At 39.9% G+C, this 24,342-nt stretch overlaps 1 protein-coding gene across 5 annotated transcripts in view; it reads right to left on the bottom strand.

Annotated features, from left to right (window-relative positions):
- Positions 1 to 24,342, bottom strand: part of pam (peptidylglycine alpha-amidating monooxygenase) — a 187,030-nt gene that overhangs the window by 112,522 nt on the left and 50,166 nt on the right. For all 5 annotated transcript variants that reach the window (XM_072281334.1, XM_072281329.1, XM_072281333.1 and 2 more), the window contains exons 2-4: positions 18,923 to 19,392; positions 18,425 to 18,545; positions 14,049 to 14,106 (exon numbers count right to left, since the gene is read on the bottom strand). In XM_072281334.1, coding sequence (XP_072137435.1) covers positions 14,049 to 14,106; positions 18,425 to 18,545; positions 18,923 to 19,014 — 271 coding nt within the window. In that variant the 5' untranslated portion in view covers positions 19,015 to 19,392. The remainder of the gene's footprint in view (positions 1 to 14,048; positions 14,107 to 18,424; positions 18,546 to 18,922; positions 19,393 to 24,342) is intronic.

Raw genomic sequence — 24,342 nt, 5'->3', positions numbered from 1 at the left:
AGAAAAATTGAGGGCTATGGGCAACCCTAGGTAATTTCTAAGGTACATGTTCGGCACAGCATTGTGAGCCAAAGGGCCTGTATTGTGCTGTAGGTTTTCTGTGTTTCTATAATACTTTATAATCAATTCTAAAACAGATGACAATTATTACACTGTAGTTCACTAATGCTGTGCTTCCTGCATAGCAAAAGCAATTACAGTTCAAAAATTAATTAGCTGGTTGGTGTACCATCAGAAAAGCCGGCCAGTGGTGTAGTGGCATTGGCACCAGACTTCTAGGCGAATGGTCCCAGGTTCGAATCCAGATGGCTCCATACTGAGTTGAGCATTCAGCTAGCAAATGGGCCTCATAAAAAACAGACAATTGCTAAAGAAACGGCAAGGTCCCTGCCCAATGTGCCACAAACCACAGAAAGGTGACAACAATAATACTATCAGAATGCAACTTAAATACAATTTCCATTCCTCTGTCTTTTCATCTAATCGGATCCATTACATTTATGATTCATTGTACCATGTAAATAATCTGCATTAGAGTAACACACACACACACACACAGTGCTGGAGGAACTCAGCAGGTCAGCAGCCTGAAATGTCAACTCTTTATTCCTCTCCATAGATGCTGCCTGACCTGCCGAGTTCCTCCAGCACTTCGTGTGTGGAACTCTGGAATCCAGCATCTCCAGAATCTCGTGTTTATGATCTGCATTAGAAAGCTATTTTTATTTTTCAAATTTTTAATCTCCAGTTAAGCTGAAGGCACACTCTTCAAAAGTTTTTCAGCAACCAAATTACTTTTGTAGTAGAATCTTTTCCGTAGTTCAAGCCCAGCACTTCCCAAGAGACAGACAGAGAGAGAGAGAGAGAGAGACACACACACACACACACACACAGAGTTCACTTTTCAAAAACACCCGCGTGAATATTCTAAAAGGTGATACATGTAAAATGAAAGCCAGTCGTCATTGAGTCTCCATTGTAATTATCTGAAACAATGAGCTATGCATTGTAGGCAGTTTTTCATGTATTATCGTCTCCTTAAAGGGTGTTTTTTTTTAAAAATCACCATGATTATTAACTGGTTCCTAAGTGTTGGTTCTGAATCTGTAAGTGACAGAACTAACAGAACTCCAATACTCTGACATCTTCAAAGTGGTAGTTTCTTCCCCTTTATGCAACATTTTAATATGGAATTATATCAGAGGTTTTTTGTTATTTCTGCTCATGTTTTATTTATTTAATGGTTCTTAGCATTCTTGGCAAGGCTATCATTTATTATTTATGTCTAATTCATGTTTTTTTCATATTTGCTTATGTCATTAAGGCCTGTTAATTCATCAAGTCTCCAGCGGCTCTCAGCGCAATTCCATTCTCTCACTGATTTCTGTGTAACCCAATGCTCTTCACATGCCTATCAACTCCCCGATCCTCCTGTAGGAAACATAAAGTTGTGGTGGTAGGGGATTTTAGTTTTCCACATATTGATTGGGACTCCCATACTGTTAGGGGTCTAGATGGGTTAGAGTTTGTAAAATGTGTTCAGGAAAGTTTTCTAAATAAATATATAGAGGTAACAACTGGAGGAGATGCGATATTAAATCTCCTGTTAGGAAACGAGTTAGGAAAAGTGACGGAAGTGTGTGTAGGGGAGCACTTTGGTTCCACTGATCATAACACCATTAGTTTCAACTTGATCATGGATAAAGATAGATCTGGTCCTAGGGTTGAGGTTCTAAACTGGAAGAAGGCCAAATTTGAAGAAATGAGAAAGAATCTAAAAAGCGTGGATTGGGACAGGTTGTTCCCTGGCAAGGATGTGATCGGTAAGTGGGAAGCCTTCAAAGGAGAAATTTTGAGAGTGCAGAGCTTGTATGTTCCTGTCAGGATTAAAGGCAAACTGAGTAGGAATAAGGAGCCTTGGTTCTCAAGGGATATTGCAACTCTGATAAAGAAGAAGAGAGTTGTATGACATGTATAGGAAACAGGGAGTAAATAAGGTGCTTGAGGAGTATAAAAAGTGCAAGAAAATATTTAAAAAGGAAATCAGGAGGGCTAAAAGAAGACATGAGGTTGCCTTGGCAGTCAAAGTGAAGGATAATCCAAAGAATTTTTACAGGTATATTAAGAGTGAAAAGATTGTAAGGGATAAAATTGGTCCTCTTGAAGATCAGAGTGGTCGGCTATGTGCGGAACCAAAAGAAATGGAGGAGATCTTAAATGGGTTTTTTGCATCTGTATTTACTAAGGAAACTGGCATGAAGTCTATGGAATTAAGGGAAACAAGTAGTGAGATCATGGAAACTGTACAGATTGAAAAGGAGGAGGTGCTTGCTATCTTGAGGCAAATTAAAGTGGATAAATCCCCAGGACCTGACAGGGTATTCCCTCGGACCTTGAAGGAGACTAGCGTTGAAATTGTAGGGGCCCTGGCAGATATATTTAAAATGCTGGTGTCTAAGGCTGAGGTGTCGTAGGATTGGAGAATGGTTCATGTTGTTCCATTGTTTAAAAAAGGATCGAAAAGTAATCCGGGAAATTATAGGCCAGTAAATTTGACGTCAGTAGTGGCTAAGTTATTGGAGGGAGTACTAAGAGACAGAATCTACAAGCATTTGGATAGACAGGGACTTAGTAGGGAGAGTCAACATGGCTTTGTGCGTGGTAGGTCATGTTTGACCAATCTATTGGAGTTTTTCGAGGAGGTTACCAGGAAAGTGGATGAAGGGAAGGCAGTGGATGTTGTCTATATGGACTTTAGTAAGGCCTTTGACAAGGTCCCGCTGGGAGGTCAGTTAGGAAAATTCAGTTGCTAGGTATACATGGAGAGGTGGTAAATTGGATTAGACATTGGCTCGATGGAAGAAGCCAAAGAGTGGTAGTAGAGGATTGCTTCTCAGAGTGGAGGCCTGTAACTAGTGGTGTGCCACAGGGATCAGTGCTGGGTCCATTATTATTTGTCATCTATATCAATGATCTGGATGATAATGTGGTAAATTGGATCAGCAAATTTGCTGATGATACAAAGATTGGAGGTGTAGTGAACAGTGAGGAAAGTTTTCAAAGCTTGCAGAGGGATTTCGATCAGCTGGTAAAATGGGTTGAAAAATGGCAGATGGAGTTTAATACAGACAAGTGTGAGGTATTGCACTTCGGAAGGACAAACCAAGGTAGAACATACAGGGTAAATGGTAAGGCACTGAGGAGTGCAGTAGAACAGAGGGATCTGGGAATAAAGATACAAAATTCCCTAAAAGTGGCATCACAGGTAGATAGGGTCATAAAGAGAGCTTTTGGTACATTGGTCTTTATTAATCAAAGTATTGAGTATAAGAGCTGGAATGTTATGATGAGGTTGTATAAGGCATTGGTGAGGCCGAATCTGGAGTATTGTGTTCAGTTTTGGTCGCCAAATTACAGGAAGGATATAAATAAGGTTGAAAGAGTGCAAAGAAGATTTATAAGGACATTGCCGGGACTTGAAAAACTCAGTTACAGAGAAAGGTTGAATAGGTTAGGACTTTATTCCCTGGAGCATAGAAGACTGAGGGGAGATTTGATAGAGGTATATAAAATTATGATGGGCATAGATAGAGTGAATGCAAGCAGGCTTTTTCCACTGAGGCAAGGGGAGAAAAAAACCAGAGGACATGGGTTAAGGGTGAGGGGGGAAAAGTTTAAAGGGAACATTGGGGGGGGCTTCTTCACACAGAGAGTGGTGGGAGTGTGGAATGAGCTGCCAGACGTGGTGTTAAATGCGGGTTCTTTTTTAACATCTAAGAATAAATTGGACAGATACATGGATGGGAGGTACATGCAAGGATATGGTCCGTGTGCAGGTCAGTGGGACTAGGCAGAAAATGGTTCGGCACAGTCAAGAAGGGCCAAAAGGCCTGTTTCTGTGCTGTAGTTTTTCTGTGGTTTTCTATGGTTTCTATGGGAGTTGATTGGATCACCTGGGGAAAGCCTGCACAGTCACAGAGAGAACTTGCAAGTTCCACACAAGCATTGCCAGATGTTAGGATGGAGCTTACAGTAGGCCATTGTGTCACCCTCTGCTCACAAGAGGTGGTGGTAACCCACTTTCTTGAACAACCTGTGGCAGACATTCCACCTCTCCCGGAAGTTCCAGGAGTCTCACACATATTAATAGTGGTTCCCTGATGCCCGCAAATTATATACAATATCCCAGAAATCAATTTTTTTGAGAGAGAGCGAGAGCGAGAGCGAGAGCGAGAGAGAGAGAGAGAGAGAGAGAGCGAGAGCGAGAGAGCGAGAGAGTGAGAGAGCGAGAGAGCGAGAGAGCGAGAGAGTGAGAGAGCGAGAGAGAGAGAGAGAGAGAGAGAGAGAGAGAGAGAGAGAGAGAACGCCATGGCAGAGTGTTCCAAAAAAAGAAAATATAAAACATACGTCACCCCAGACTACACTAAAGTGTACCCCTGCCTAATAGGGATCAAAAATAATGACAGTGTTGCTTGCTGCACTGTTTGCAACAGTGACTTTTCTATAGCCCATGGTGGGTTAAGACTGTAAAAGACATGTTGAGGTGAGTTTATCAGGTGTCATTCATTCATTAGCATAGCTAACATTATTTAAACTAGCTGGCTAGCTGCTAAGGAGCTACTCTATTGCAGACATCCCACCTCTCCCGGAAGTTCCGGGAGTCTTCCACAAATTGATGGTGCTACCTCCCTGAAACGAGTTTTTGCAGGGTGGGATGTCTGCTGTGGTGAAGAGACCCTCACAATACCGATGAGGAGAGAGTTACAGGATGGCAAAGGGACAGGATATACTTCTCGGTAAGATGGTGTACAACTTGAAGGGTAACCTGCAGTTAATAAACGTGTGCCATTATCCTAACACTCTATAAAGTGCTAATTGTCAAAGTATGAAAGAATTTCAAAACATAAATTCAAAATTCTTTGCATGACTTACAATGGAAGGATGATTCTTAGGGGAAAAAAATCATGTTCCCTTTGTAACAAATGAACATGTTGGTCAGCAGGCATGGATCTATCTGTGAAAACCAACATTTATTCACTGGGGAGTTGAGTGAATAAATCAGGGATAGGAGATATAGGCAGTTCAAATAATTCATTCGCTTATTTTCTGCTCAGCAAAATTATCTGGTGTACACCAGTGAAGAACTTCTGCTATCACTACAAACATTCAGTAACACAAGATAGCTTTACACAGACATTTCAGAAGATTGCATGCATTTCAAGCACATCAACTACTTAATACTGGGCTTGAAAACAATAGCCGCACTGGCAACACAATTTGTTTATTGCTTGGAATAAGATTGCTAACCCAAATATATGCTAGCTTTTACATTAAGAGTTTGAAAATTCAAATTATTACTGAAAAATGCAGAACTGCAGAAACAAATAACAGTGCTTGTTTTCTGATCACATTAGTATAATTCATAGGGATGCTTATACGGTTTCCAGAACTGTGTGCGCCGTTGCTAGCCTGCAATCTATCAGTGGCTTGAATAAACAAATTAATCAAAAGGATAGCAAATATTTTACAGTATATTGTAGTCTTTCCCAGTTGTAGATGGTGAAGAATTTACTGCCTCTACTGTCAGGTGAATAAATGGTCTGTTCAATACATCTAGACTCAGACAGGAAATCAATACAATACAAATTGGATTCTTGCGTTTTTCTTAAATAATTTGCATTCAGTGCCATACTAGTTAGAACTATTGGATGTTTATCAAACCAGTTTGTTTACTTACATTAGTTAATGCCTGATTTAAACGCTTGTAGCTGACATACACAGACCTTTTTAGATAGAGTAGATGCAAAATTGAGAAATATATCTAATTAGTTTAAAAGCAGCAGAAAGAAACTGAGGCTATATCAGATACAACCATTGCCCAATAGATCTTAATGACAAAATAGCAATCCAACTGGAAGTGTCCTCAAAGATTACTTCATGTCTCCTACCTGTCCAATGCAAAGGTACATGGAGGATGTGTTGTAGAAATGACAATAACAGGCTAAAGATTAAATCTGATGAGTAGCTTGCTCATTGTTTGAATGAACTAAGGCAGGTAAAAGTTCACATCACCTTTGCCCTTTTTCTTTGTAGGTAGCCCATCACGATTGAGAACAAATGGTTTCCATTCTGGGTTGGTTGGCTGCTTCTCAGCTTCCAGTCAGTTCTCAGATAATTCTAGTTCTCAATATTTTTCCTCCATCTGAGTAGTTCTGGGCCACTATTTCCCATGAGTCAAAGAGTATTACATGTTTTTAAGGAATCTTTGAGAACATCGTCCTGGAAGTCTCATGTCACAGAACTCAGAGCAAGCTTCAGAAGTCTGTTATCAGGCACAAGGACAATGTAACTTGGGCAGTGAAGTAGCCCAACAAAACAGCCTTGATGGTGGGATGAATGATTCATCACCTTGATTTTGTCAATGTATGGAGATGGCGAATTTACTCATCAATGACTGCTTTTGCTGAGAAGTATGGAAAGTAATGCACCCTTTCTCGGCTTCATTGTGGGCAAAGCTTGGTAGATACTGAATTATTCATGGAATCACATACAACGGAAGCACCCATTTGTCTATCAAGTCCCTGCCTGTTCAAGAACATTGAACAGTACAGAGTAGGAACAGGCCCTTTGCCGACAATGTTATGACGAGCCAATTAAATTAGTAATCAGATGCCAAACTAAACTAATCCCTTCTGCCTACACAATGACCTCACATTCACGTGTCTATCTGAACACCTCTTAGACGTCTCTGATGAACCTGCCTCTACTACCAGCCCAGGCAGTACATTCCAGGCATCCACCACTCTGTAAAAAGCTTACCCTCACATCTGCTTTGGAACTACCCCCCTCACCTTAAATGCATGCCTTCTGTTATTAGACATCTTAATTGTCATCAACCCCATTCCCCTACTTATTTCCCGGCATTTTTTTCTGTCTCAATCAACTCCAGCCTGATGCTCCGAACATTTACTGCTTACACCAGCTGTAATCAATATACCAGCAGTATATCTTTGGGATGTGGAAGATAACTAGACTACCCTAGGAAACCTAAACAGTCACAGGGAGAATGTGAAACTCCACACCAGCAGCATCAGAGGTTAGTCATAGTCATACTTTATTGATCCCAAGGGAAATTGGTTTTCAGTACAGTTGCACCATAAATAATTAAATAGCAATAAATCCATAAATAGTTAAATAGTAATATGTAAATTATGCCAGGAAATAAGTCCAGGACCAGCCTATTGGCTCAGGGTGTCTGACCCTCCAAGGGAGGAGTTGTAAAGTTTGATGGCCACAGGCAGGAATGACTTCCTATGATGCTCAGTGTTGCATCTCGGTGGAATGAGTCTCCGGCTGAATGTACTCCTGTGCCCAACCAGTCCATTATGTAGTGGATGGGAGACATTGTCCAAGATGGCATGCAATTTGGACAGCATCCTCTTTTCAGACACCACTGTCAGAGAGTCCAGTTCCATCCCTACAACATCACTGGCCTTAAGAATGAGTTTGTTGATTCTGTTGGTGTCTGCTACCCTCAGCCTGCTGCCCAGCACACAGCAGCAAACATGATAGCACTGGCCACCACAGACTCCTCTGTCTCAGGACCGCAGAAACAAACATGTTTCACTGGAGCTACAAGATTGCAGCATTATCTGCTGCATCACCTTGCTGTCCCAATGGATGTTCACGGATAGTCCATTCTCATGGATTGCTCAGTGATAACATGGGAATTCAACTTTCAAGAATGCATCAGCTGCCTGTTGCAGCTTGACGAACAGGATGAGAAGGATCTTGATTCTGGAATGGAGCTGAAGAAATGTCCACTTGCCCGACAGATCATCTCCACTGAAGTGGGAGTCTGCTGCAGGTAAGCTACAACACTTCAGCAAGGAAGATTGAGGAGATGATCTTAAATTTAATCTACAATCCATATTCAGATCTGAAGATGGGTTGCTGTTGAGGTTAATATTTGCTATATACCCCAACTCTAGAATATGCCCTAACACTGCCCATCTAATGAATGGGATCTTCCCCAGGGCACCATTGCTCAATACAAGAGGAAATGGCTTTAAGGTAAGGGGTGGGAAGTTCAAGGGGGATATAAAGGTTTTTTTACTCAGAGAGTGGTTGGTGCATGGAATACCCTGCCTGAGTCAGTGGTGAAGGCAGATATCCTAGTGAAATTCAAGAGACTACTAGACAGGTATATGTAGGAATTTAAGGTGGGGGGTTATATGGGAGGCAGGGTTTGAGGGTCAGCACAATGTGGGCCGAAGGGCCTATACTGTACTGTTCTATGTTCTATAGATAGTTGGAAAAATGAGCAACACACACAAAATGCTGGAGGAACTCAGCAGGTCAAGCAGCATCTAAGGATATTAATAGATAGTCCATGTTTCAGACTGAAACCCTCCTTCATAACTAAAGAAGGGTCCTGGTTTGAAACACCAACTACCTATTCAGTTCCATGGATGCTGTCTGACCTGTTGAGTTCCTCCAGCATTTTGTATGTGTTGCTTTCGACTTCCAGCACCTGCAGAATTTCTCATGTTTATATTTTTCCTGACCCCACTCTACAATTCAATTTCATCTATGATGATCACACTTTGGTTAGAATCAATTTGGTTAGACTCATGCCATCACACAACAGGCAGACTGAAGCTGAATTCCTGAGGCAATCAAAACTTTCTAAAGGATTTCCCACTGCAAAGCTTTTTATAAGGTCAAGAAAGACCACATACTTTGATTAATGTTGCCTCTTGCTGCTTCCTTGAGTCGTTGTGTACTGAGGATCGCATTCGTTAGATGGGCAGTGTTAGGGCATATTCTAGAGTCGGGGTATATAGCAAATATTAACCTCAAGAGCAAACCATCTTCAGATCTGAATACCGATTGTAGATTAAATTTAAAATGCAGCTTGGAAAAGTAAAATTACGGACCAGGAAACACCCAACTGACTGATCTACGTCCGCATACACATGAATGCAATCAACATCCCAGTGCATGAATATGACTCAGAGACCACAAACAGCATTTAGAGTAGATTGCAAACTAGGTGACATCTAATTGACTGAGATGTCTGCATAGGCACTGATACAATCAACTCCCATTTAATGAATACAATTTAGAGACCACAGTAATCAACATTCATTTTGGGTGAGTTGGTGGGAAGACCAAGAAATTTGAAAAACTACAGGCAACTCAAAAGAAGCATTATGAGGGCATTGCAACTACAGAAATCATCCTGTCACATTTGTTCAACATATAAAATGTTGCTGTAATGTTAGGTCAGGCAGTCTCTCTCTCTCTCCCCACCCCCTCAAGTAACTCCAAAGGCTGTTAGCTTGTATATGTCCCAAATAAAGACTTCTACATCTACCAGCTGTCTCCCTCTGGTGACTTTGTTTATAGTTACAACTGACAGTATCAATACTGTCTATTGGGAAGTAGTCTTTGGCTACTGGGAGCACAAGGAAGGAACGTGCCATGGCTTTCTGAGGAGCAGACAGTGAGTAGATTGTCATTATGACGAGATTCCTCTTCTTTTTAAAAATGTCATAATTATGGATTCCTGTGGCATGGTATCACTTCACAGATAAAGACTGTGAACGTACAAGAGAAGTTCTTCTTGAGGGCATTTTAGAAATACAGCAGGGATACCATCAGCTCGAGATGCTCTTTTCCCATCTGACCTACAGTCTCTCAAGCTTTTGTTCGGTTCAGGTTGCATTGAAATATAGGCCACCATCTGTTTTCTAGAACTGCTTTTTGTTAGATCTCAGCCTTTGGGTATTTGTAGATCTATATGACATCCCCTCAAGATGTCTATAGATGTGTTTCACTTTCTTCTCATGACTTGAATTTTCCAATCCAAGAACACCTTGTGTTTGTGGCTAGCTAGCTCACAGATCTCCTAATCAAACTCCTTAAACCAATCTATCATAGAGAAACCTGGAGTCTATGCAGATGTTACATGTAATGATCCTAGAATAAATCAGGGACTGTGATCACTACTTTTACTATAAACCCCACATTCCCATAGATACCTAACCTACACATAATCCAACCAGCTCTTGTAATGTTGCCATCCACTAACATCATTTACAGACTTGCAGGCATTGCTCCTCCAGAGATCCGAAGACACACTACAACAAAAATTGGAACAGGTAAACAGAACTCGGATCCACGGCACCCACTACATCATCATGTGCCAGTTTCCAACCGCCTAAAATCGAGGAAAAGCTTTGCTACAGTGGAGGAACTACCACACGGAACATCCCCCCAAACATACAGGATTGACCTCTGGCAACAAATAGAAGCCAGAACCCCACCAAACAATACAGTGCAAGACCCCACAGAAATGTTGCCAGATGGGGCACTGCTTGACAGACGGAAGTGGTGCACTCTCAACAGAGCGAGAGCGGGAGTTTGTTGGATGGGAGACAATATGGTGAAGTGGGGTTTAAAGACCAGCGAATCCTGTGAGTGTGGCGAAAGGGTGCAGAACATTAAACACGTTCTGCGTAACTGCCCACTCTCATCTGACTTAGCTAATACTGACCTGCTCAACATCAACCCAACAACACTAGAGTGGCTGGCTGTCTGGTGTGATAAGCTATGGTATCATGAATGATGCCATTTTCCTTTCTCAGACAACGAGGTCCTCACCCAAACCTCCCTATTCCTGTCATTTATAGAGCCCTCACCACATACCTGCTTCTCTATGCCCCGCCTCTCCCCAGACAGAACAGAGACTACAGAATAACCTTGGTCCTCCCCTTTCGCCCCACCAACCTATGCATTCAGCACACTACTCTTTGAAACTTCTACCAGCCACAATGCTATCTCACCACCAGTCACACCTTCTCCCCACCCCACCCGCTTTCTGCAGGACCACTTCTGTGACTCCTTGGTCACTCAGCTCTCCCCAACCATTTTTTGCCACTCCCCAGGCACTTTCACCATAACCGTAGGAAGTGAAACACGTGCCCCTGCATTTCCGTGTTCATCACAATCCAGGGCCCCAACAGCCCTCCCAGGTAAGGCAGAGATTCACATGCACCTCCTCCAACCTTGAATATTACCTTCACTGCCCTCCATGTGGCCTCCTCTACAGCCATGAACACAAGCACAGACTCAGTGACTGTTCTGCCGTGCACCAGACAATGTGGCTTTCTGGAGCTCCCACTTCACAAATGTTTTAATTCTCGTCCCCATTCCCACACTTACATGTCTGTCTTCAGCCACCTCCACTGTCAGAGCGAGGTTAAGCATATACTTGAAGAACAGCACCTTATGCTGTCTGCATAGTCTACAGCCAGATGACATGAAATTCTCAATTTAAGGTAAAGTGCTCCTCTTCTGTCTCTTTTCTCCCTTCTCCTGATCTACCCACTTCCTCCTAAGCCCATCCTAGCCCTCCATCATCCTGCTCCTTGCTCAACCTCCACCCACACCATCTGTCCATTACTCATACACTCTGCACTGGGTCCCTCCCCATGATTGTTCCTAACTGCCCAACCCACCTCCCTCGATCCACCTTCCTTTCCTATCATATTCGATCTCATCCAGTCATTTGGCACCTCCACTTATCACCTCAAAGCCTCTATGACTACCTTTCCTCTTCCACCTGCTTGTCATTCCCCCACACCCAGGCCTACTTATCGCTTGCCAGATCTTGCTCCGCCCTTCCCCAAGCCTCTATGCTGGCTATCGCTCTTCTGTCTTTCAATCCATTAGTAGATTCTTGACCTGAAATAATGACCGTCCATTTCGCTCCACAGATCCCACTCGGCTCCCGAGTTCCTCCAGCATCTGAGATATTCTGTCGCCTGGTTAGAGGCCATCATGTGGTCTTTGTGGGGTACTTAAGGTCTATGACATTGATTTTTATGTGACAGTGTGGCTGTTGGTATTTCCGTTGAAGGCATCATATCAATAGAAAATACAGCACCAATTCCATCAGTCATTTGCACTAGTTGTGGCAGAGATCATTTACCGCCTTTTACTCTGAGACTGCTCTCAGCAGTTATCCACCAGTCAGATAACCCAAATCTCAATGAGTCTACAATTATTCCATTCTCCTCACTGGTCTCTTCAGAAGCCACCAAATAGGTAAATAAATCAGAAAATCAAGTCAAGGGGCTGCTTCAGAAGAAAGGACCTCGCTCGTCTTCTGCCTGCACTGTCTAGGTGCGAATGTCAGAGACCAGTTGACTAACAAAAAAGATTTTATTGGTAGTTATCTACAGAATTACCATTAGAAACCAAGTATTTTCTAGTCCACTGGCTCCTATCTCTCTTCTCTTTGATCAGATACATTGAACTTCCACTACTTTTGCCATTTAATTTCTCCTGCTTTTCATTCTATCACAGACCTTACTTTCCATTCTATCACAGACCTTACTTTTTCTTCTGTGATCTCCTGTTTCTCTTAGTAACCTACATATCGTTTTCCATTCCCAATTCTGATGACGTCATTGATCCAAAGCATGAATTTTGTTCTACTTTCCACAGAAACTGACCAACTTGCTCAGTATTTTTGATTATTTTATTTAATGTTTCTAGCATCCATAGAGTTTTACTGGTTTGTGTCTTGGCTGTCACATGGCATTACTAACTCAGATTTTCAACAACTTACAGCACAAGTTCTTGAACTTAAATAAATGAGGGTGCACAAAGTGCCCTGCTTCAGGAAGATTTGAGCCTTGACAGTATTTTTATCACATTCACAAGGAATGTACAAATCAACTTTCAAATATAACACCAGTTACTATCATGTGAGCTCCTGGACACAGCAATCAAACCTACCAAGGAAAACAAGAAGTGAACAAAATCCACAAACTGTAAAGTAATCCCTACTGAACAGTTTGAAAATATTTCTTATGTAACATTTGAAGACAACAGATATCTTGTGAACCTTGTTTTCTTTCGGGTATAAAAAGGAGGGGAGGAGAAGATGGCGGCGTGACGCAGCACACGTGGCTGCTCCGAAATGATATCGTATTTTTGAAGTAGGGTACCGTGCATAATCCTGATTTGATGGAGGCAGCCATGAGAAGCACAGAGGAACATCTAGAGAAGCTTCTGAAATGCCCGCTTCACTGCCGCTGCTATTGTGCGATCGAGAATCTCCGGAGGGGAGGGCCCCAAATCCTTGTCTTTGCCTATTGCCTGTTGCCGGGACCGGGGTCGAAGTGCTCAGCAGAGATGGTGCTCGGTATCGGAGGGCTGGTCGGAGGCTCGGAGTTTTTGGACGGACTCAAGTCGGCTGTGGTCGGGTGCTTCCATGGTGCTGCATCAGCAAGTTTGCGGCACTGAAAGCTCATGGCAGGAAGAGTTTTTCTTTCTTCTACCATCTGCGTGAGATGATGGGACTTTCGAGAGACTTTGAGACTTTTTTTTTACCGTGCCCATGGTCTGTTCTTTATCAAATTACGGTATTGCTTTGCACTGTTGTAACTATATGTTATAATTATGTGGTTTTTGTCAGTTTTTCAGTCTTGGTTTGTCTTGTGTTTCTGTGATATCATTCTGGAGGAACATTGTATCATTTCTTAATGCTTGCATTACTAAATGACAATAAAAGAGGACTGCATGTCCTCATAATCTAAAAAAAATCAGTGTTACATGTTCATACAACCTTTTTTTTTAAGATGTTTATATTTATTTGTCCTACAAAGAACATTTTCAAGCAAGGACACTTGTCAAGTAACATTCAGTTTACTTCACTTCAAATATGTATGAATTCACCAAAAAAGATAAATCATAGGATTTTTATTTATACTAAAAACCTAAATTCTGCATTGCAGAACACCAAATGCAGTGCAGATACTGGCAGTAATTCTTACATTGACAGTACCCACAGAAGACAAACATTCAGTTTAATTGTTCTATGAAAACCTGCCTTCCAATATAGATATAGACAACTGGCCATGAAAGATTTCACCTCAGTCACTGGAATGCACCATGTTCTCTGTAAGAAATCACAGGAGAGCATATTCAAAACAGAGCTACAAAGCTTGGTTTAGATTATGGTTAACACTCACCTATGTAGGATTTTTGACCTGCTGGCACTGGAACAAATGTGCAAAAGTAGCTATCTGACTGCAAATGAAGGAAAAATATCTTTAGCAATTTAAAAAATGCAGGTGACAGAATAATTAGTTTTAAATTACGTTTGTAAATCAATCACCAACGGCAAAATAGACACATATCTGGAGTTTTGTGATCCATTTTACCAACAAGATTATAAACATTTTAAAGGGTTAGTGTTCCTTTATCCTGCATCACAGAATGGTGGCTGATTACTTTAAAAGAATTAAAATAAAAGACTGAATTACAAAGCAGTAAGTCAAATATCAGTAGTGAGAAAAATATTGGAATCTATAATAAAAATGTGATAACAAAACACACTTGAAAAACATTAATGGGATTGCACCATGCCAGGATGGGATTAGAAATAGGAAATATTGTTTAACAAATCTACTGGAGATTTCTTTTGAGGACATTACTAGCAGAATAGAGAATGGAGAACAAGAGGATAGGGAGTATTTGGACTCTTGGAAGCTTTTTAAGTCCCTCCAAGATGTTAAAGAGTACAAAATTAATGCTAATGAGACTGGTAGCAATAAAGTGGCTTGTGAAGTGGTTGACATACAGGACAATGAAATAGGAATAAGCAGATCTTTATCTGGGTGTTTAGTGGGACATTACAAGGATCTGAAATTCACAATTTACAGCAATAATTTGGATGAGGGAACTGAATGCAATCTTTCCAGATTTGCAGGTAACACAAAGCTGGGGAGAAGTACAAGCATAAGGAGGATGCACAGAGACTCAACATGCTTTCAACAAGTTGGGTGAGTGACCAAATGCATGGTGCATGCAGTATAACTTGAATAAATGCGATCTTAACCAATGTGTTTCTAAAAAGTGTTCCAAATTATTACATGGTGATAAATAGGGAAAAGCACATGAGTAACAAGATCTGTGAGATTTCACCTCCCTTGCCATCCCCTTTTCACTACAGACATTAATCCACCTACAACTCCATCCCCCTGTTGAGGGGGCATTTCAACTTCTTCCTCATAGAAAAATTCCATTCGTCTATGTGATTGCTAATGTACTTGCAATGAACAATCTCTCCCTCTTTACCACTCGTATCCTCTAAAGCAAAACTATTGCTTTGGAAACCCATGGCATTAAAGACCCAACAATGGATGTATGAAAATGTTTTGATCGTGTTCTAGTAGGTATTGCCTTCATCACAACTTCATCCAGTACAGTTTAATTGTATCAGTGCAGTTTAGTGCCTATGACCTGAATTGCAAAACTTCATAGTTTGCAATTTTTTCATTGCATTTTTTCCAATCCAATTTACGTAATTTTCTGCTCCATCTGGCAAACTTTTTTTTATAAATACAGTAATCACTACTCTTTCCTATTCCTAGAAATGACCAATTTCTACTAGAATCATTACACTGTCATGTATCTATCTAATTTTATGTACATCCAAGACACAGCGTCCATACCTATCATTATTTAAAAACAGAATAAATATAATAGAGCTTGATTGGTCACTATACCACTGTTTTCAATGTTTCACTCATTTTTTTATTGTGACTATTTTATTTGCATCAATATCTTGTCCCATCTAATTACCTAATCTTCCATTAATTCCAGAAGTATTAACACTTAACTGTTATAAATCCTATTACTAAAACTTTATCAGTGGCCGATAGTTAATGCAACTACATTAGCATTGATGCCAATTAGTTTCCACTTCAAGTCTGGAGAAACATTCCAAAAGATGCAATTGAACAAATAAAAAAAAACAGATCGATTACTTAACATATATTTTTAAAAATTATTGGATAAAGGCATGTATTTAATCATTTGTTACAAACGGAATGATGCAATCTAATATACAACAACTAACATAATGGGTATATTTAATAATGAGCCAAGAATGTGCTTACAGAACCACAGTTTGGTCAATTTAGCATTGTTAGTATGATAAAAGTATCCCCAATGGAGAAAACAAAGTACTCATTATGATTTTAAGGGGTAGTCTCCACAGAGTTCAAGAGGAAAAGACGAAAAGCACAACTGAAAATAAAAATTGCGCTTAGTTATTTACTTCCTCCGCCCCCCAAACGTAAATTCTGGAGAGCTAATTTATTCCACATCTCAATATCTGGGTAGTGAATTATGAATTCTTTAAGGACAAGTTTCCATTACTCAAATGACAGGGGTCTGTTGGCTAAAGACCAGCATGGGAAGATCAGGCTAAATGAGCTATTCATATTGTATAATGAGGCCAATTTAGGTAAAACATTATTTCTATGGCTCTAGGAACTTGTTAAATAATTAGTCATAGGCAGCATCCACTAAATTACAAAAACTTTAGAACAATTCAGTTTTTAATAACTATCTGGATCTACTAGTTTCTAAGACTCTAGTTTCTCTTAACTCCAAGCACTAAAAACTAAATGAGATCACATTTTATTTGGAAAAGAAATAAAATCTAATTAATCTGTATGCAATCATTAATACATTTGAGCCAACTACATGCTGGTAATTGGAGCCTCTAGCACATAAAATAAGTTCTTACAAAATTACAATGACATCTCCTTTCTTTGGTCTATATAACTCTTTAAGATTCAAGAATGCGAAACACCTATTCTTCACATGATCCCAGCTAATGCATTTTGAGAGGGTATTTTACCTTGTAATGTCATACTGATAGGTTATATCTTTTTGCTGTTTGATATCCACATCTTTATACCTTCCCGAAGTTATGAGAAAACAGATTTTTAATTGTTCTTTATTTAAAAAGCACCACTTAAAAGGAATCCAAATGATTGGTATGGTAGAAATACAGCTTTCTGAGCAATTTTACTTTATGGCTTCTCATATATAAGCATTTATTATTTCAGATCTTTTAAACCTTGCGAAGTAACGAGCACAAGCCGCAACTATGAGTCATCCTTTCTGCAGAGCAGTTCCCATTAAATTGTGAGATTCTGGTCCGGCTGCTGCAATCTCTCAAGGATTTAGCACAGAATGAAAAGAGCATTTCTAAAGACCATAAATGCCTGTGAACGTGGAAAAAAAAATGAATTAAGTAAAAGGTTCGCGAAGTGTACAGCTTCGTCAAATGTATCTACAAAAGAAATGCCATTATCCTTGCAGAAACGCAATGTACAGAAAGTCTGATCTGTTGCAATGACAATTCAAAACTAAAGAAACTTATGACTCATCTTGCTTGAGAAACATTTCTTCGTTCTATTCCTCCTCTTTTCCGCTGATAAAATCTAATCTTTATTCATTACTCTTCCCTTGAGATAACAATCATTGGCTCATTGCCACAAAAACTATTATCTGCTAGGCAGTACTTTGGTGCAGGCTTCATAACAATTCCTGAGATAAATGCTTAACCACATATTGTATATAATGACACTTGCACTAATGAGTGTACAAAAAAGGATGCAAATTTAAACAAAGCAGGTGAATAATTTTAGAGTAATATCAATACAGCTATTTAGTGTACTTCGTGTAATTAAATGACCAAGATACTCTTCAGGATTGTCATAAAAAAATATAAAGTGTCATCAAGGTAAAAGGTTGGTGAAAGGTAACAGCTAATAAAAGGATGAGGAGTTTTAGGAAGGTAATGCACAGCTTACAGGATGGAAGTTGCCAGTGCTGAGCAATTAGAATTAAGGGTATCAAAGAGGCTAGAACTGCACGGTGGAAATATCTGAGAAATTTGATTTTGTAAGTACAGAAATAATGGGTAAGGAGAGCTTTGTGTGAGTTAGGAGGTGGGCTGCAGAGTTTATTGTGGTCTTGTGTTTATTGAAGGAGACTGTGTGGAATCAATCAACAACAGAATTGAGTAATCCCTCCTTGAGGGATCAAGAGCATGGATAGGGATTTCAACACCAATAGGCAACTTGGAGTGTTGGGTTGTCATTGCCACTGCTATAGGGCCACACCTGGCATGTACTGCCTCCTTTATATAGCATCCTGGGGTCAAGATTATGTTGTCAAGCCAAAGAACAGTCCATGAGAGGTCACAATTCTTAATGCCAGCCAAAGTTAATGGCTGACAATATAGAGACAGCGAATGAGTCAGAGTGACAGTTTTCTTCAGTAAACAATTGGAATAAAGTTACTGAATGATAGGCAGGATGGTGATAATTAAACACTCAATATTACGTTTACAGAAAGGTAATAAAAAAATCAGCAAAATCCAACATTTAGTATTCTTACCATAAATTTTAAGAAAGATACTGCAATTAGTGAAACAACATTCAAATCTGCAAAATTACACACAAAACAACTCTGATAAACACTTAGTAAAACACTAAGAAGCATATTGTGACTGACAGTGCTAATTAATGTATTTGAAACCAACCGTCGAAGGTGTTACTCCAGGCATTCTAACTTCAAGCTTAAAGTTCGGCGAGTTTGGTGAAATCTCCAGATGTCTGCTTTTGGGACAATCTGACTGCAATGCCCATGGGCTTCGTTGATGTCTAGAGAAACAAGATTGTCTTTAAAATAAACTGTTTCTTGTATTCAAGTAAGAAAAATGTGCAATTTACAGAGAAAACAACATTTGTAAAATTGAGTCTAGGTGGATCTAATGAAGTAAGTACAACAGAAATAAATGGTTTATAATTGAAACACACTTTCCTATCTGATAAAAGAGCTTTCAAGAAAGATCAGAATAATGACGATGAACATTACCAATCTAATATTAAGATAGTTTGCACAGCAAATTTTGAATTTGTTGTTCAAATGGCTTGACTGAGTGCAACTGAAGAATTTATTTTTGTTAAAAAGTGAAGAAGTATAAGCATGTGAATCCATTAATTTTTTTTAAAAAGCAATTTTTTATAGTCACACCTACCTCTTTAAGAGAAAGTGCGTGCTTTCATGACACATACATCTGTTCTGAAGGATTAGAAATACCAACAGTAATTTGTTAATGAAAGCAGCCATGTCCACTGTATTGCTTCTGTTTAGATCTTGAATGAAAAACAGCAGAGTTCTTTTAGCTATAAATGTGAGAATCCTTTAGCAGCATGAATTCAGAGCTTGGCTATCAGCAACACTGCAGACACAGCGATTGCCAGTCCATCGGTCTAAAAGGTGACGCACTATAAATCAGTCAGGCGTGTGAAGCTTCTTTGTCCTATCTATTAGTGAACAAAAAATTCTCAACCGTGCTTCTCATCCAGATGTCTCACTCACAGACTAGGTAACAAAGAGTTTTCCCCAAGAGGAACAGGCCTCGTTTAAACACTGAGCTTCAGATCATCATTCACGATCTGCGATTGCCAGCATATAGACTGGCTTCAGCCTTCATTCAGATAGAATCTGTTAAAAGAAAAACAGATAGTGTATGACTAAAGCATTACAGCATTAGACCTCAGCAAATCCCTGCAGAGGTTCCTTACTATTGTATTTTCAGAAGCTGCAGCTCAATCATTGTGTTTTAACTGGAAATGATGACAGGAATACCATTCTGACCACTGTCATATTATTACAAAGAAGCAACAAAATAAAAATGTCCTTCCAAATAAAACCACTTAATACCAAAGATATCATTCTAGGTTAACTACAGAAAGCATATTAATTTAAATATAAACTTTACAAAGTAAAAATGCAATTTCTCGATAAATTGCAAACCTACTCGGGGATGTGTTTTATGATAAGAATTCAAATCCCAAGTCCCTTATTTGCTTTCTTTATTTCCTTGTTCTAGTCTGTAACCCTTTGAGTCCAATGATTATAAACCATATTCAGATATAATTTCCATTTTAGAACATCTTCCATTAAATTGGCAGGTAATCACAATTCTAGCCCTTTGATAGTTATTTCTATGAAATATCAAACAATAAATATTATTGACGTGTTGTCCTGGTGCAGCTACAAAGATACCATGGCCAAAAAAGAACACCACCACCTCAAAGTTCAAAGTATCAAAGTACAAAGTACATAAATGTCACAATATACAACCCTGAGATTCATTTTCCTGTGGGCAATCACAGTGAATATGAGACACACAATAGATTCAATGAAAAACCACACCCAACAGATGGACAGTGTGCAAAAGAAAAACAAATACAAAAAGAAAAATAATAATAATAATAAGCAATAAATATCCAGAATGTGAGATGAAGAGTCCTATAATATGAGTCCATACATTGCAGGAACAGTTCGGTGCTGGGGTGAGTGAAGTTATCCCCTGTGGTTCAAGAGTCTGATGGTTGAGAAGTGATAACTGTTCCTGAACCTGATGGCATGTATCCTGAGGCTCCTGTACCTTCTTCCTGATGGCAGCAGCCTGAACAGAGCACGGTGAGGGGTCCTTGCTGATGGATGCTTCTTTCCTGCAGCAATGCTCCGTGTAGATGTACTCAATGATATGGAAGGCTTTGCGCATGATGAAATGGACTGTATCCACTGCTTTTTGCGTGCTTTTCTGCACAAGAGTATTGGTGCGTCCATACCAGGCCACGATGCAACCAGTCAATATAATCTCCAGCACACGTCTACGGAAGTTTGTCAAAGTTTTAGTTGACAAATTTCTAAGAAAGTAGAGGCATTGCCGTGCTTTCTTTGTAACGGTTCTTACATGATGGACCCAGGACAGATCCTCTGAAATATTAACATCACGGAATTTAAATTTGCTGACCTTCTCCATCTCTGATCCCCTGGTGAGGACTGCTCATGGATCTCCAGTTTCCTCCTCCTGAAGTCAATAATCATCTCCTTGGTCTTGCTGGCATTGAGTGAGAGGTGATTGTTGTGGCACCACTCAGCCAGATTTTCAATCTCCCTCCTATATCCTCCTTCTCTACCACCTCCAAAGGCTAAGGAAATCCCTAATAGCCTTCACCAATTTCTGTAGATGCATCACAGAGAGCATCCTATCTGAATATGTCACAGCTTGGTACAGCTACTGCTCTGCACAAGACCATAAGAAATTGCGGAGTTGTGTCCATCATGAAAACATGCCTCCCTTCCATCAACTCTGTCTGCACTTTTCACTCTCTCGGGAAAGCAGACAATAAGCACTCAAACCCTGGACATTCTTACTTCTCCCTCATTCTATCCAGAAGATAGAATCTTTGAGCACACACTCCACTCGGCACAAATACTACTTCTACCCTACAATTAAAAGACTCTTGAATAGACCTCTTATACAATGAAAGTGAACTCTTAATCTCTCAGTTCCCCTTGTCATGCTCCATGCACTTTTTCTGTCTACCTGCACTACGGTTTCTCTGTAATTGTAACTTTTAAGCTACCTCATTGCACTTACATAAGGAATGAAGTATCTGGCTGGCATGCTAACAAACTCTTGTGGACTTCAACAAGCAACAATGAGGGCCAAACAAACAGATGGGCAGCAGATGCAATTAAAAATACATAAATGAAAATTGTTTTTTCATTCTTATGTTTTTAATAATGTTGACTACTTATCTTTTCTTTGATATCTTCCATTTATTGTTTTGCAAATACTTCATTCTTTAATTGATCATAATTTCCCGGTTTTTGTCTTCTTCAAAATGATTAAAAGTGCTTTGTGCTTCTTAATATTCTCCACCAGAAGCATCATGACATCCATCACTGTCTGTTGTTGAGCAGTAATCTCAAACTACTTGTCAAAACTTCCAATCAGTGAACCACTTCAAAGTTAAACTCATCAACTTCATTTTTGGCCCATTCAGCCAACCTAGAAATCTCCCTTAGGTTTTGACATATGATTAACAATCACCCTCTCTCTATATTTCCTCAAGCTGTGTCTCACTTGAGTAAATTCCTTGCCATTCACGACCTACTTATCGATGACTGCGCTGTTGATTCAGTTCTGCTTCAAACTTTCCCCATGTTTTGCTTCTTACTTTGCATTACTTTTTACCAATTACCTGATTGATTTAGATCATCAAACCAATACCTGCTTTTGGTTCCTCTTCTCTACTCCTTTCCCTTCAAGACTGTAAGGCCATAAGACATAGGAGCAGAATTAGGACATTCATGAGGTTTTCTCTGCCATTCCATCATGACTGATATATTATCCCTCTCAACTCCATTCTCCTGCCTTCTCCCCATAACCTTCAATGTCCTTACTGATCAAAAACCTAATTAACCTCAGCTTTAAATACAGTGGATTCTGGTTAATTGAGGCAGCTGCTTATTTGGGACAACTCTTAAAGAACAAAGTGGGCACGTGGTCAAGTGGTTAAGGCATTGGACTAGCGACCAGGAGGTTGTGAGTTCGAGCCCCAACCGGGGCAACGTGTTGTGTCTTTGAGCAAGGCACTTAATCACACATTGCTCTGCGACGACACTGGTGCCAAGTTGTATGGGTCCTAATGCCCTTCCCTTGGACAACATTGGCGTCGTGCAGCATGGGCAACTGCTGGTCTTCCATACAACCTTGCCCAGGACTGCGCCCTGGAGAGTGAAGTCTCGCAAGACTAACGGATGCCTAAAGAACAAAAACAAATCAAGACAATAGCCAGTATTCCATTATTATTTGGGAAACTATGCTGCTTAATTGGGGCAAGAGACCGTTAAGAAGCACAAAGGCAGGAAACATTTTCCAACTAGTGTCAGTTGCATACGTGTCGTGTGACCGTTAGACACTACATTACGCTTCAAAGCATCACTTGCGTGCTTCTGTTCAAAAAGGAGTGAGTTTTATCACTGATGTTGGCGAGTAACAAGCGGTAAAGACAATTCGGAACTGTTTTGCGAACTCTGGTTTCAAGCGTTCAGGTGTAGAGATGCCAGAAAAGGCTGGGAGTGAAAATGAAACAATTTCACTACTTCAACACAAGAACTGAAGTAACGACAATCATCTTGAATGTTACAATTAAAATGATTTGGAGGATGCAATCGTCAAAAGCACTGTATGGAGGCAGTCCACTATCTGCACTAGGAGTCTCTGCTGATTTTGTTTACAGACAATCAAATGAACATGTCAGCATACACTGAATGAATTCTGTCAATAACTATTAGGAACTAATATGGTTTTATAGTACTCCGGTAATGTTGATCGTGTTCTAATTGATTCTGTATTTCATTTAAATACATCACTTGTTACTCGGTTAATCTGTTTTTATAACTTTTTATCTATTTCCATGAAACTATGGCTAATTGAGCCAGCTGCTTAACTGGGCCAAAATGTACTGTGCCTCAAATAACTGGAATCCACCGTATACCTAATGACTTGGCCTCTACAGCCATTTGTAGCAATGAATTCCAAAGATTCATCACCCTCTGGCTAAAGAAGTTCTTCACTTCTGTTCAAAAGAGACATCCTTAGTATTCTGAGGCTGTGCCTTCAAGTACCTTATATTGTCCTAGCTCTCTGATTTCTAAACTTGCTAGCCATCACTTATCAGAGTCTTGTCCCCATTTTCCTGAGATTTGTAAATAGTATACTTGTACTGAGAAAATTTCCCATTCTCATGAATTCTGAACCTTTGCTGCCCTCATCTCCTTTTTCACTTCTTCTCCTGAACCCCTCCGCTAAGTCATTAATATAAATTGTAATCAATTCATATCTAGGATTGAACACAATGGCACCACATCTGTACATTTAGTCAACATGAAAATAACTAAAAGGTCCCAAGTCCATGTTGTTAGTCAATCATTTTATCAAAAGGTAAAGCTTCTAATTGACTGTATCACCATCTGGTACGGGGGCGAGGGGGTCAGGGGGGCTATAGCACAGGATCGAAATAAGCAGCAGAGACTTGTAAACTTAGTCAGCTCTATCAAGGGACTTGCCTGTGTAGGATCCGGAACATCTTCAAAGAGCGATGCCTCAAAAAGGCAGCATCCGTAATCAAGGACCCCCCACCCCCCATCACCCAGGGGATGCCCTTTTCTCACAGTTACCATCAGGTAGGAGGTATAGAAGCCTGGAGGCACACACTCAGCAATTCAGTAACAGCTTCTTCCCTCTGCCATCTGATTTCTGAATGGACATTGAACTCATGAACAATACTTCACTTGTTTTAAATGTTTATTTTTGCCCTACTTATTTAACTATTTCATATACATATTTACTGTAAAGAACAGTTTTCTATTATGTATTGCATTGTACTGCAGCAGCAAAGACAACAAATTTCACAACATACGCCAGTGATATTAAACCTGATTCTGATTTATCTTAAGTGGGATAATAACATAACCTTGTTTAAAACCTAATGATTCCTTTCAAACATATACGAGATCCTAGAACGCACATTAATACGTTTTTTAAATCAGCCTTTAGAAATTACTGAGAATTTATAGCATGCTTACATT

The sequence above is a fragment of the Mobula birostris genome, chromosome 17, assembly GCF_030028105.1.
Source record: "Mobula birostris isolate sMobBir1 chromosome 17, sMobBir1.hap1, whole genome shotgun sequence".
NCBI classification, from domain to species: Eukaryota; Metazoa; Chordata; class Chondrichthyes; order Myliobatiformes; family Myliobatidae; genus Mobula; species Mobula birostris.
This window is presented reverse-complemented; position numbering and strand designations above follow the sequence as displayed.